This window comes from Oncorhynchus keta, chromosome 27 (genome assembly GCF_023373465.1).
Source record: "Oncorhynchus keta strain PuntledgeMale-10-30-2019 chromosome 27, Oket_V2, whole genome shotgun sequence".
Lineage (NCBI taxonomy): Eukaryota > Metazoa > Chordata > Actinopteri > Salmoniformes > Salmonidae > Oncorhynchus > Oncorhynchus keta.
In genome coordinates, this window is record NC_068447.1 from 20,700,675 (window position 1) to 20,716,321 (window position 15,647).

The 15,647-nt window shown below is 46.1% G+C and overlaps 1 protein-coding gene across 5 annotated transcripts in view; it reads left to right on the forward strand.

Annotated features, from left to right (window-relative positions):
* The window catches only part of LOC118360272 (metabotropic glutamate receptor 7-like), a 194,611-nt gene that overhangs the window by 72,785 nt on the left and 106,179 nt on the right, over positions 1–15,647 (forward strand). For all 5 annotated transcript variants that reach the window (XM_052481899.1, XM_052481900.1, XM_052481901.1 and 2 more), the window contains exon 2: positions 9,303–9,519. In XM_052481899.1, coding sequence (XP_052337859.1) covers positions 9,303–9,519 — 217 coding nt within the window. The remainder of the gene's footprint in view (positions 1–9,302; positions 9,520–15,647) is intronic.

Genomic DNA, 15,647 nt, shown 5'->3' on the forward strand with positions numbered 1-15,647 from the left:
GTAACCCCCCCCACACACAGTAATGTCTCTAACCTTTACACAGTAGCCCCACAGTAACCCACACAGTAACGTCTCTAACCTTTACACAGTAACCCCACAGTAACCCCCCACACACAGTAATGTCTCTAACCTTTACACAGTAACCCCACAGTAACCCCCACACACACAGTAATGTCTCTAACCTTACACAGTAACCCCACAGTAACCCCCCACACACAGTAATGTCTCTAACCTTGCACAGTAACCCCACAGTAACCCCCAACACACACAGTAATGTTCTAACCTTTACACAGTAACCCCCCACACACACAGTAATGTCTCTAACCTTTACACAGTAACCCCACAGTAACCCCCACACACACAGTAATGTCTCTAACCTTACACAGTAACCCCACAGTAACCCCCCCACACACAGTAACGTCTCTAACCTTTACACAGTAGCCCCACAGTAACCCCACAGTAACCCCCCACAAACACACAGTAATGTCTCTAACCTTTACACAGTAACCCCACAGTAACCCCCCACACACACAGTAATGTCTCTAACCTTTACACAGTAACCCCCACCACACACAGTAATGTCTCTAACCTTTACACAGTAACCCCACAGTAACCCCCCCACACACAGTAATGTCTCTAACCTTTACACAGTAACCCCGCAGTAACCCCCACACACAGTAATGTCTCTAACCTTACACAGTAACCCCACAGTAACCCCCCCACACACAGTAACGCCTCTAACCTTTACACAGTAGCCCCACAGTGACCCCACAGTAACCCCCCCACACACACACAGTGACGTCTCTAAACTTTACACAGTAACCCCACAGTAACCCCCACACACACAGTAATGTCTCTAACCTTTACACAGTAACCCCACAGTAACCCCCCACACACAGTAATGTCTCTAACCTTTACACAGTAACCCCCCACACACAGTAATGTCTCTAACCTTTACACAGTAACCCCACAGTAACCCCCACACACAGTAATGTCTCTAACCTTTACACAGTAACCCCACAGTAACCCCCCACACACACAGTAATGTCTCTAACCTTTGCACAGTAACCCCACAGTAACCCCCCCACACACACAGTAATGTCTCTAACCTTTACACAGTAACCCCACAGTAAACCCCCACACACACAGTAATGTCTCTAACCTTTACACAGTAACCCCACAGTAAACCCCCCCCACACACAGTAACGTCTCTAACCTTTACACAGTAGCCCCACAGTAACCCCACAGTAACCCCCCACACACACAGTAACGTCTCTAACCTTTACACAGTAACCCCACAGTAACCCCCCCACACACAGTAATGTCTCTAACCTTTACACAGTAACCCCACAGTAACACCCCACACACACAGTAATGTCTCTAACCTTTACACAGTAACCCCACAGTAACCCCCCACACACAGTAATGTCTCTAACCTTTGCACAGTAACCCCACAGTAACCCCCCACACACACAGTAATGTATCTAACCTTTACACAGTACAGTAACCCCCCACACACAGTAATGTCTCTAACCTTTGCACAGTAACCCCACAGTAACCCCCCACACACACAGTAATGTCTCTAACCTTTGCACAGTAACCCCACAGTAACACCCCACACACACAGTAATGTCTCTAACCTTTACACAGTAACCCCACAGTAACCCCCCACACACAGTAATGTCTCTAACCTTTACACAGTAACCCCACAGTAACCCCCCCCACACACAGTAATGTCTCTAACCTTTACACAGTAACCCCACAGTAACCCCCCACACACAGTAACGTCTCTAACCTTTACACAGTAGCCCCACAGTAACCCCACAGTAACCCCCCCACACACACAGTAACGTCTCTAACCTTTACACAGTAACCCCACAGTAACCCCCCACACACAGTAACGTCTCTAACCTTTACACAGTAGCCCCACAGTAACCCCACAGTAACCCCCCACACACACACAGTAACGTCTCTAACCTTTACACAGTAACCCCACAGTAACCCCCCACACACACAGTAATGTCTCTAACCTTTACACAGTAACCCCACAGTAACCCCCCACACACACAGTAATGTCTCTAACCTTTACACAGTAACCCCACAGTAACCCCCCACACACAGTAATGTCTCTAACCTTTACACAGTAACCCCCCACACACACAGTAATGTCTCTAACCTTTACACAGTAACCCCACAGTAACCCCCCACACACAGTAATGTCTCTAACCTTTACACAGTAACCCCACAGTAACCCCCCACACACAGTAATGTCTCTAACCTTTACACAGTAACCCCCCACACACACAGTAATGTCTCTAACCTTTACACAGTAACCCCGCAGTAACCCCCCACACACACAATAATGTCTCTAACCTTTACACAGAAACCCCCCACACACACAGTAATGTCTCTAACCTTTACACAGTAATCCCACAGTAACCCCCCACACACACAGTAATGTCTCTAACCTTTACACAGTAACCCCACAGTAACCCCCCCACACACAGTAATGTCTCTAACCTTTACACAGTAATCCCACAGTAACCCCCACACACACAGTAATGTCTCTAACCTTTACACAGTAACCCCACAGTAACCCCCCACACACACAGTAATGTCTCTAACCTTTACACAGTAATGTCTCTAACCTTTACACAGTAACCCCACAGTAACCCCCCCCCACACACACAGTAATGTCTCTAACCTTTACACAGTAACCCCACAGTAACCCCCCCCCCACACACAGTAATGTCTCTAACCTTTACACAGTAACCCCCACACACACAGTAATGTCTCTAACCTTTACACAGTAACCCCACAGTAACCCCCCACACACAATAATGTCTCTAACCTTTACACAGTAACCCCACAGTACCCCCCACACACAGTAATGTCTCTAACCTTTACACAGTAACCCCACAGTAACCCCCCACACACGCAGTAATGTCTCTAACCATTACACAGTAACCCCACAGTAACCCCCCACACACACAGTAATGTCTCTAACATTTACATAGTAACCCCCCACACACACAGTAATGTCTCTAACCTTTACATAGTAACCCCACAGTAACCCCCCACACACACAGTAATGTCTCTAACCTTTACACAGTAACCCCACAGTAACCCCCCACACACACAGTAATGTCTCGAACCTTTACACAGTAAACCTACAGTAACCCCCCACACACACAGTAATGTCTCTAACCTTTACACAGTAACCCCACAGTAACCCCCCACACATTAATGTCTCTAACCTTTACACAGTAACCCCACAGTAACCCCCCACACACACAGTAATGTCTCTAACCTTTACACAGTAACCCCACAGTAACCCCCCCCACACACAGTAATGTCTCTAACCTTTACACAGTAATCCCACAGTAACCCCCACACACACAGTAATGTCTCTAACCTTTACACAGTAACCCCACAGTAACCCCCCACACACAGTAATGTCTCTAACCTTTACACAGTAATCCCACAGTAACCCCCCACACACACAGTAATGTCTCTAACCTTTACACAGTAACCCCACAGTAACCCCCCACACACACAGTAATGTCTCTAACCTTTACACAGTAATCCCACAGTAACCCCCACACACACAGTAATGTCTCTAACCTTTACACAGTAACCCCACAGTAACCCCCCACACACACAGTAATGTCTCTAACCTTTACACAGTAACCTCACAGTAACCCCCCCACACACAGTAATGTCTCTAACCTTTACACAGTAACCCCCACACACACAGTAATGTCTCTAACCTTTACACAGTAACCCCACAGTAACCCCACAGTAACCCCCCCCCACACAAGTAATGTCTCTACACCTTTACACAGTAACCCCACAGTAACCCCCCACACACAGTAATGTCTCTAACCTTTACACAGTAACCCCACAGTAACCCCCACACACACAGTAATGTCTCTAACCTTTACACAGTAACCCCACAGTAACCCCCCACACACACAGTAATGTCTCTAACCTTTACATAGTAACCCCCACACACACAGTAATGTCTCTAACCTTTACACAGTAACCCCACAGTAACCCCCCACACACACAGTAATGTCTCTAACCTTTACACAGTAACCCCACAGTAACCCCCCACACACACAGTAATGTCTCGAACCTTTACACAGTAAACCTACAGTAACCCCCCCCACACACAGTAATGTCTCTAACCTTTACACAGTAACCCCACAGTAACCCCCCACACACACAGTAATGTCTCTAACCTTTACACAGTAACAGTAATGTCTCTAACCTTTACACAGTAACCCCTCTTTGGCTCACTTTCTCTCTCAGCTCTCTTCCTTTCTCTCTCCCAACCTCTCCTCTCAGCTCCCTCTCTCTCTCCCTTCCTTCACAGCTTTGCATTTAATCTTGTCCTAGAGGCAGCTCTGCAGAGTGGTCATGAAATATGATTTTAAACCTAACCTTAACCACTCTGCTAACCCTATAACACCTAACCCTAACATTAAATGAAGACCAAAAATCGAACTTTTGTTGTGAATTCTTACGATAAAGCCAAATTTGACTTTGCAACTGTCCCATCTAGCGGAAATCGCTCAGTTCTGCCTCCAGGGCAAGATTCATGACAATAGAAGCAAACTGTCCCTTCCTTCCTCTTTCTAGACTGCAGCTATGGATTGTTATTCAGAGAGGTAGGCAGCACTTTACGGTGGTAGATCTATAAAAGAGTGTCCCCTATAATAGACCGCTGTGTTTTCCTCCCATTGATCCAGTCAGCCCTGATACATTTAAGAGCAAGCTGAGCGATTACCCTTAGCAATCTTAACTCTGATCCATACCACAAATGCCAGACGCCAGACATCAGCTCTGGGTAATTGTGATGCTGAAAAGGGGTCATTGTTAATCTACCTTTTTTGCCCCTCGTTCCTGAGCCTGAGTTCAATTGCTCATGTTCAATTCATTCTGATTTTAATTGTGCTTGAGTTATTATGGTCTAGACTGCCTGGATGGGCTGCAGTCACTACACTACCTTACCAATGGTGGGACTGAGAGAATGGAGAAATGTGATTATGCATTGTTATGTACAACAGGCTCCACTTCACTGTAGAGATCCTATGCGTCATCTTATCACAGTCAGACGTCAGCAAGTGCAGTCTATTTTAACGTAGGCTGTCTATTGGCTGAGCTGGTAATTAATGGTGCATTACAGAAGGATTCAATATTTGGAATGCAACGTCCATTTAAGACACTTGTAATGAAAAGAGTGCTTAGAACAGTCTGATCAATGGGAATTTTACAAAACCTATCACTGAAGCAGATTGGATTTTGCTTGATGAAGCAGGATAGTGACAGAAAAACAGAACAGTTCACCTTTTGTCCCTATGATAAATAGAGGAGGAAGTAATCAAGCTCCAAAATATTGTAATTTAATCCTTCTATTTTACACAGTCTTCTAGATACATTACAAAGTCTTGCTTCATTTGTAGTCCATTAGCTAGCGGAGAGAGAGGTGCACAGGTGTGAAATCCTTATCACAGTTTATACCCACAGCGTCTCGTAGTATTGTAGTCATGTGGGAAGCTCTTAGTCTCACTCCCATGAATTTACTGATTGAAGGTTTAGCTTTATTCAGCGGGAGGTCAAAGGGGTAATTAAAAAAGGCCCAGAGTAAGTAGTGTGTAAGAATTATATCAACAGGCCATGAGACATGGGGCTTGGTTGTGCTCCCAAAATAACACACAGCCCACTTTCTGCTTCTTATAGCATTTCCTGCAGCAAGAAGCTCAGGAGAGGATAGTTTGTTTCCAGCCATTTTTCTGAAAAGATGTGACTCAACAATCTATCAGACCTATATAAGACCTCTGGGGCGCCAGAGTGCATCATATTATAAGAACAACAACATTGATGAGATACAGCTCCTACCAAACACTGCAAATAGATACTTTCAGAGAGACGGAGACAGAGAGACGGAGACAGAGAGACGGAGACAGAGATACAGAACGAGAGAGACAGAGAGACGGAGACAGAGATACAGAACGAGAGAGACAGAGAGACGGAGACAGAGATACAGAAAGAGAGAGACAGAGAGACGGAGACAGAGATACAGAACGAGAGAGACAGAGAGACGGAGACAGAGATACAGAAAGAGAGAGACAGAGAGACGGAGACAGAGATACAGAACGAGAGAGACAGAGAGACGGAGACAGAGATACAGAAAGAGAGAGACGGAGACAGAGATACAGAAAGAGAGAGACAGAGAGACGGAGACAGAGATACAGAAAGAGAGAGACAGAGAGACGGAGACAGAGATACAGAAAGAGAGAGACGGAGACAGAGATACAGAAAGAGAGAGACAGAGAGACGGAGACAGAGATTCAGAAAGAGAGAGACAGAGAGACGGAGACGGAGAGACGGAGACGGAGAGACGGAGAGACGGAGACAGAGATACAGAAAGAGAGAGACAGAGAGACGGAGACAGAGAGACGGAGACAGAGAGACAGAGAGACTGAGACAGAGAGACGGAGACAGAGAGACGGAGACAGAGATACAGAAAGAGAGAGACAGAGAGACGGAGACAGAGAGACGGAGACAGAGAGACGGAGACAGAGAGATGGAGACAGAGAGACAGAGACAGAGAGACGGAGACAGAGATACAGAAAGAGAGAGACAGAGAGACGGAGACAGAGAGACGGAGAGACAGAAAGAGAGATACAGAAAGACGGAGACACAGAGACAGAGATACAGAAAGAGAGAGACAGAGAGACGGAGACAGAGAGACGGAGACAGAGATACAGAGAGACAGAAAGAGAGAGACAGAGAGACGGAGACAGAAAGACGGAGACAGAGATACAGAAAGAGAGAGACAGAGAGACGGAGACAGAGATACAGAAAGAGAGAGACAGAGAGACGGAGACAGAGATACAGAAAGAGAGAGACAGAGAGACGGAGACAGAGATACAGAAAGAGAGAGACAGAGAGACGGAGACAGAGATACAGAACGAGAGAGACAGAGAGACGGTGACAGAGAGACGGAGACAGAGATACAGAAAGAGAGAGACAGAGAGACGGAGACAGAGATACAGAAAGAGAGAGACAGCGATAGAGAGATAGAGAGACAGCGATAGAGAGACAAGAGATAGAGAGAGAAAGAGAGAGACCGAAATAAAGAGAGAGAGATGAAGAGAGTGAAAGAGAGAGACAGTGTGTTAAAATACAAATCCTGGCATTCTCTTTCTCATCCTTTTATTACATTGTATCATAGTTTTTTTAAAAGTAATTTAGCAGATGCTCTTATCCAGAGCGACTTACAGGAGCAATTAGAGTTAAGTGCCTTGCTCAAGGGTACATTCAATATATTTTTTACCTAGTAGACTCGTGGATCCAAACCAGTGACCTTTCGGTTACTGGCCCAACGCTCTTAAATGCTAGATTACCTGACTGCTGCCCACTTTTGAACCAGAACACTAAATTCTAACTCACTGAAGTGGTTTAGCATCTGACAGTATTCCCTCCCCTGAATTTGTGTAATTGGATTACAACCAGAACGGATGTTGTACTCGCATATACGTTTGGCCGTTCAACATGTATTAAGTTGCTTTGAACATGACCTCCTGTTCCCATCCTCTATGAGTCTGCTTTGTGCAGTAGTAGGTCAAAGCCATAACTCATACTCAGTGCTGTTAGCCAGGGTTGTGGAATTCCATCAGTGGGCTTCTGTGTCCTCATTCCCCTGTTTCCCCAGTGTCCAGCTGCTTCTGATCAGCCTAATAGGAATGGATTGCATTTAAACAGCAGCTTAGATAAGATGGTATGATGGGGTATCTCAACCATATCCAACAATATCAATGTGATGCACCCAGCCCACCTGAGTTATTCAAGGTAGCTGGTCTGTACCTGAACACTCATAACATCTCTGTGATTGCACCGGGGACAGGTGAGGAGGGGTGAGGAGAGGAGTGGAGAGCCTAGGTGAGGAGGGGTTAGGAAGGGAGAGGAGGGGTGAGGAGGGGAGGGGAGAGCTGAGGTGAGGAGGGGTGAGGAAGGGAGAGGAGGGGTGTGGAGGGATGCGAGAGGTGAGTAAGGGTTTGAAGGAATGTGAGGGGTGAGGAGAGGTGAGGATGGGAGAGGAGAGGTGATGAGGGATTTGAGGGGTGAGGAGAGGTGAGAGGTTAGGAGGGATGTGAGGGGTGAGGAGAGGTGAGGTGAGGAGAGGTGAGGAGGGATTTGAGGGGTGAGGAGAGGTGAGGAGAGGTGAGGAGCGGTGAGGAGAAGAGAGGAGAGGTGATGAGGGATTTGAGGGGTGAGGAGAGGTGAGAGGTTAGGAGGGATGTGAGGGGTGAGGAGCGGTGAGGAGAAGAGAGGAGAGGTGATGAGGGATTTGAGGGGAGAGGAGAGGTGAGGAGGGATGCGAGAGTTTAGGAGGGATGTGAGGGGTGAGGAGAGGTGAGGAGAGGTGAGGAGGGATTTGAGGGGTGAGGAGAGGTGAGGAGAGGTGAGGAGCGGTGAGGAGAAGAGAGGAGAGGTGATGAGGGATTTGAGGGGTGAGGAGAGGTGAGAGGTTAGGAGGGATGTGAGGGGTGAGGAGCGGTGAGGAGAAGAGAGGAGAGGTAATGAGGGATTTGAGGGGTGAGGAGAGGTGAGGAGGGATGCGAGAGGTTAGGAGGGATGTGAGGGGTGAGGAGAGGTGAGGAGGGGTGAGGAGGGAGAGAGGAGAGGTGATGAGGGATTCGAGGGGTGAGGAGAGGAGAGGTGAGGTGAGGAGGAGAGAGGAGAGGTGATGAGGAGAGGTGATGAGGGATTCGAGGGGTGAGGAGGGATGTGAGGGGTGAGGAGAGGTGAGGTGATACACAGTGTCTTATAAAATCCTATTTAATTTACACATCACCAATAGCATTTGATGGGGTAAACAGCAATACTTATTTGAGAGCCAAGCTGTCTGTGACAATTATAGGGGACCGGGAACATCTCAAGTGATGATACACTGCTTAATAATACTAGTAATGATGATATTGCTTTTATACTGTGCTTTTTACTAGGTCTCAATAGGTCTCAAAGATTTTTTCGTTCTCTGTCTGGTTGAAACTCGTGTCATCCACCATCAACATTAAGCATATTCAGCATGGAGTATTCAGTTATGTAGAACACATTCAGTTAGGTAGAACACATTCAGTTAGGTAGAACACATTGAGTTAGGTAGAACATTCAGAACATTGCAGACAGAACTATAATGAATAGGGCTGAAAGTTGTATACTGTTGTTGCACCCTGTTGAGCATAAGAGAAGTAAAATCTCTTCTATTCACTTCACTCTCCTCCAATCAGATCCCTCAGATCAGCTATGCCTCCACGGCCCCAGAGCTGAGTGATGACCGGCGCTATGACTTCTTCTCTCGGGTGGTTCCCCCGGACTCATTTCAGGCCCAGGCAATGGTGGACATCATCAGAGCCCTGGACTGGACCTACGTCTCCACCGTTGCCTCTGAGGGCAGCTATGGAGAGAAGGGCGTGGAGGCCTTCCAACAGATCTCCAAAGAGGCTGGTAAGTAATGGATGTAGTAGTGGATATGATACTGTAAATGATAATATACTATGGTTAGATTTAGTTTTGGAGTTATTTCTCAAAGCGCTGTAGTCATGTTGTTCCTCTTGAAGCATTTTTCACCCCTGGTTCCATACAGACAGGGAATGATCACAGGTGAGAATGCCCTCCTCCACCGTATAGCAGGTTATAATTACACTGCCAATTTAAGACAGGCAGCACACTGACGGGAGGGAGGGAGGGAGGGAGGGAGGGAGGGAGGGAGGGGGAGGGGGGGGAGGGAGGGAGGGGAGGGAGGGAGGGGGAGGTAGGGGGAGGGGGGAGAGGGAGGGTGGGAGGGAGGGGGAGGGAGGGGAGGGAGGGAGGGAGGGGGGAGGGAGGGAGGGAGGGAGGGGGGAGGGAGGGGGAGGGGGAGGGAGGGAGGGAGGGTAGGGAGGGAGGGAGGAGGGAGGGAGGGAGGGAGGGAGGGAGGGAGGGAGGGAGGGAGGGAGGGAGGGAGGGGGGAGGTAGGGAGGGAGGGGGAGGGAGGGGCTGTTTTGTCCATCTGGGGCTCACTATGGACCAACAAATTGTTGTACATTCCATGCTGAGACTACACAGACAATTATATTTTGTTATAATTTAAGAAGTATTAATGTATTGACAACAATTATCATAGTGACTTCTAGTACTGTGAGTGACTTTCAGCTCTGTGAGTGACCCTGAGTAAAATATGATCTAAGAATATAAGAGTTTGTTCTGTGGGTGCTGGCAATATCTGTTGTGTGGGAGAACTCTCAATTCCATTTCCATCCCAGCAACAGAGGCGCTGCTTTAAGAAAGGATTACCTACTTCATCATCTGGACCAGGAAATGACATTCCGTGATCTACGCTTCAGCATTCATACAACTCCTCCCCCGACAATACCACTGTACCTAGGGAACCAAGGTTACTTCCTGATTCTCACCTTGACAAGAAAGGAAGAGGCGAAGCAGGAAGGGTTATCTTCCGCAAAAATCTGTAAAAAATAATCCCAATGCGTTTCTATGGGCTTAATATGTAGGCCTGCCTTTCTGGCTTTGGGACAACGACTCCCATTGTTAAGAAGGAAACATGAGCCATTGGGCACAGACGTAGTTTCAACATCTAGTTTTGATTTACATTTGGTTGAGTTGTCAAAGTGATCACATCATTTTTTGGGGTTGAAATTACATGGCAACAACGTTTATTCAACCAGTTTTTGCCCAGCATCTCGTCATTATATACAGATCTCTGCCTTAACCTTTACAGATCCCAACTATTTTCCTGTAATCTGCAGCTACTAGCTAGACCCCTGTCAACCAATCCTGAGCATCGGTACTGAGGAGTGATGCTAGTGTAGAGGAAAGGGCGAGAGCTAATGATATTCTTAAAGATGGTGGATAAATTAAGATACATTAGTTCACTCAGGCCGTTTCACTCAGGCCGTTACCATTTTAAAAAATTGGCAACTTCCTGTCTACTTTAGGGAGTGGCTCTCCCATAGACAGAGCTTGGTCTGGTCTACTTAGTTCATTCACTTCCATTGAAACAGAAAAATGAGGGAGTGGGATGTCTCACTTCCTTTTCCGTCTCTGATATCCCTTGGGCGACGATAAGAAGTCTGGAGGACATGAAAATTTAATTTGTTCATGTGCAGTGTGATCACTCATTAAAACTTTAAGAGGCTGTTGTGGCGCTGGAGAGAACAGCTGCAGGATGAGTCTCAGCAGAACACTAAGAGGGTATTGGGAAGAAAAGTCCTGATGATTTAGTGGGTTACTTTGGAGGGGATTTTATTTCAGTGTGTTACATACTCCAACGCACATGGTGGGTCTGCACATGGTAGGTGTGCACATGGTGGGTCTGCACATGGTAGGTCTGCACATGGTGGGTCTGCACATGGTAGGTCTGCACATGGTAGGTCTGCACATGGTAGGTCTGCACATGATGGGTCTGCACATGGTAGGTGTGCACATGGTAGGTGTGCACATGGTAGGTGTGCACATGGTAGGTCTTCACATGGTAGGTCTGCACATGGTAGGTCTGCACATGGTGGGTCTGCACATGGTAGGTGTGCACATGGTAGGTCTGCACATGGTAGGTCTGCACATTGTGGGTCTGCACATGGTGGGTCTGCACATGGTAGGTCTGCACATGGTAGGTCTGCACATGGTAGGTCTGCACATGGTAGGTCTGCACATGATAGGTCTGCACATGGTGGGTCTGCACATGGTAGGTCTGCACATGGTAGGTCTGCACATGCTAGGTCTGCACATGGTAGGTCTGCACATGGTGGGTCTGCAATGACCAGATGGTTTTCTGTCTGTTGTACTTCTTTCACTGGTGTTTTTGTCTCGGCAAAACGCTGCATTGATAATATTGTTGTGACTGTAAAAACATCACAGACGAGGGAGTTAGAAATGTATCTTGCTGTTCTGGTTGACTCATCCATTACAATAGAGCTGCAGTCAGGGAATGCCCTTCTGTATCCCCATACAAATCAAATAGGAATCATTTCCCTCAATGAAAGCCCTGCACACTCTAGGCATTGTGCTTTTGATAAAAGCTTTGATTTCAGAATGATAACTCTCGATATTCATAACATGAGAGAATGTGTCATTTGCAGTACGAGATGCTGCATTGGATTGAAATGAATATGCATCATACTGTATTTGCACTGAAGCAGTGATGCAGTAGAAATCTCTTCAATAACATTGAAAGAGAAACGTGCAGTCCCAGATACAGCCACAGTTTGTTGTTTGAGTTGATCTGTAGGGCCTTCAGATGTTTCTGGAAGTGACATGGCAGATGCATTAGTAACATTCTCGCTTCACCACTTCAAGGAGAAGCTTCTCCCGGACTAATGCAATATGGCTGCCCATTACCCCGAGCAGAGTGTTGGTCAGCTCATATCGATCTGCTCTGTTTTCCACTCTCCTCTTTCTCCCTTGTTTTGGTAGTATTCCACCCTTGCAGTTTAATTTGAATGAGTTGTCTTTGCTTTAGAATTGCTGCATGGGAAGATGAATCTTGTTTGTATTTTCTTGGTGTGTACCTCTGTATTGGGTCCAGTGTAATGGAGTTTGTTTTTTCTCTTTGATAAACAAACTCATGCAGCGCGTTTGAGGATTAGATTCTCCCACAAACATCACTCTTAAATTAATTGCTGTATGCTGCCACATCCGGGTTTTCATATCATTAGTTTGAACAATGAAAAACCTGTCAAAGGCACTCCAAATATTTAGCCGAGGGACTGAAGCGGAAAAATGTAAGAGCATTTTATTTTATTTTGACTTCATACATATGGAGTGACTGCCCTAGTATTTGACCAATAGCTTGATGTGTTCTCAGAATATGATCATTCTAAAGTGGAAAAGTGTGCTCCAGCAGCCGTCCCCGCTCTCTTCTAGAGACAACGTGACAGTGGAATGGAACATGGGATAAGGAAGGAAGGGGTTCATGTGCACAGAATAGCAATGGAATTATATTTCTGTGGGCTCCCACTTGAGCTGCATCGGGAGGAAAGTGTCAGTGGAGGGAGCCTGTTGTCGTTCTGCCTCTGCTCCAGAGGTGATAAATATAATTGGAGCATTATGGATCCCCCTCGGGGGTGGAGTGATGGTACGATTGGGGTTTTGCGGGGTAGTGGGGGGACAGAGGAATGGGTAAGAGGGGTTGAACCCATCAGGGACCACTGATTTCTGAAACGCCACCGTCACATCCTGGAGTGCATTTTGGGAATCTCCGGGATATGGGGATGAATAATGGACGCTGTTAATGTAGCACACGGCCCGTGGCACTTAGACTCATCAGCCTAGGACCATCAGCCTAGGGCTAGCAGGAGCCTGATGAATTAAATCATCATTATTTTATCTGTGATATATTAATCAAGCTGGGACATGTGGAGCACTGAGTTGGAGGGGGAGAGTGTTTAATGTAGATACCGAGCAGTAGGTCTGAAGCTACAAATGAAATATTGTGCACGTCCCAGGATGTTCATTTCACGAAAACCACAGTTTTACCCAATACTTTTAGACTGTTGCATTAAAACTATGTTTGAGGTTCCATGTTAGAATCGCCTATGTATAAGATTTGAATACTCCACACAGAGCAGTGTGAGGAGTAAAACACTCCCCTCTATGATGCCCCTTGCATTTATCTCACAGAGTTATCATTTTTTTTCTAACGGAGACAGTGGACTGCTCTTTGGCTGCCAGTGGACTGCTCTCTGGCTGCCTGTGTAAACAGAGAGCTCTTTCTTTCATGCCCAGAGAACAGACACTCTGCCAGTGGCAGGTGAAGACACTCAAACCCACAGCACTAGACTCCAGGCTCTGATGTCTCTGCCTGCCTGGTGTTCTCATCTTGACTGAGTGACGAGGAATTCTGCAGTCATTCAATAATGTAGCCTCAGTTTCACAGCACATAGCCAGTCTGCAGCCTTCAGGCAGGCGAGTCCTCACAGAATATTCCAGCCGGGAAAAAATAAAAAATAAAAAAAATGATTGTGACGTACAGTACACCGGATAGGTGCAGTAAAATGTGTTGTTTTACAGGGTCAGACATAGTAGTACGATAGGTGTTGTTTTACAGGGTCAGACATAGTAGTACGATAGGTGTTGTTTTACAGGGTCAGACATAGTAGTACGATAGGTGTTGTTTTACAGGGTCAGACATAGTAGTACGATAGGTGTTGTTTTACAGGGTCAGACATAGTAGTACGATAGGTGTTGTTTTACAGGGTCAGACATAGTAGTACGATAGGTGTTGTTTTACAGGGTCAGACATAGTAGTACGATAGGTGTTGTTTTACAGGGTCAGACATAGTAGTACGATAGGTGTTGTTTTACAGGGTCAGACATAGTAGTACGATAGGTGTTGTTTTACAGGGTCAGCCATAGTAGTACGATAGGTGTTGTTTTACAGGGTCAGACATAGTAGTACGATAGGTGTTGTTTTACAGGGTCAGACATAGTAGTACAATAGGTGTTGTTTTACAGGGTCAGACATAGTAGTACAATAGGTGTTGTTTTACAGGGTCAGCCATAGTAGTACGATAGGTGTTGTTTTACAGGGTCAGACATAGTAGTACGATAGGTGTTGTTTTACAGGGTCAGACATAGTAGTACAATAGGTGTTGTTTTACAGGGTCAGACATAGTAGTACGATAGGTGTTGTTTTACAGGGTCAGACATAGTAGTACGATAGGTGTTGTTTTACAGGGTCAGACATAGTAGTACGATAGGTGTTGTTTTACAGGGTCAGACATAGTAGTACGATAGGTGTTGTTTTACAGGGTCAGACATAGTAGTACGATAGGTGTTGTTTTACAGGGTCAGACATAGTAGTACGATAGGTGTTATTTTACAGGGTCAGACATAGTAGTACGATAGGTGTTGTTTTACAGGGTCAGACATAGTAGTACGATAGGTGTTGTTTTACAGGGTCAGACATAGTAGTACGATAGGTGTTGTTTTACAGGGTCAGACATAGTAGTACGATAGGTGTTGTTTTACAGGGTCAGACATAGTAGTACGATAGGTGTTGTTTTACAGGGTCAGCCATAGTAGTACGATAGGTGTTGTTTTACAGGGTCAGACATAGTAGTACGATAGGTGTTGTTTTACAGGGTCAGACATAGTAGTACAATAGGTGTTGTTTTACAGGGTCAGACATAGTAGTACAATAGGTGTTGTTTTACAGGGTCAGACATAGTAGTACGATAGGTGTTGTTTTACAGGGTCAGACATAGTAGTACAATAGGTGTTGTTTTACAGGGTCAGCCATAGTAGTACGATAGGTGTTGTTTTACAGGGTCAGACATAGTAGTACGATAGGTGTTGTTTTACAGGGTCAGACATAGTAGTACGATAGGTGTTGTTTTACAGGGTCAGACATAGTAGTACGATAGGTGTTGTTTTACAGGGTCAGACATAGTAGTACGATAGGTGTTGTTTTACAGGGTCAGACATAGTAGTACAATAGGTGTTGTTTTACAGGGTCAGACATAGTAGTACGATAGGTGTTGTTTTACAGGGTCAGACATAGTAGTACGATAGGTGTTGTTTTACAGGGTCAGACATAGTAGTACGATAGGTGTTGTTTTACAGGGTCAGACATAGTAGTA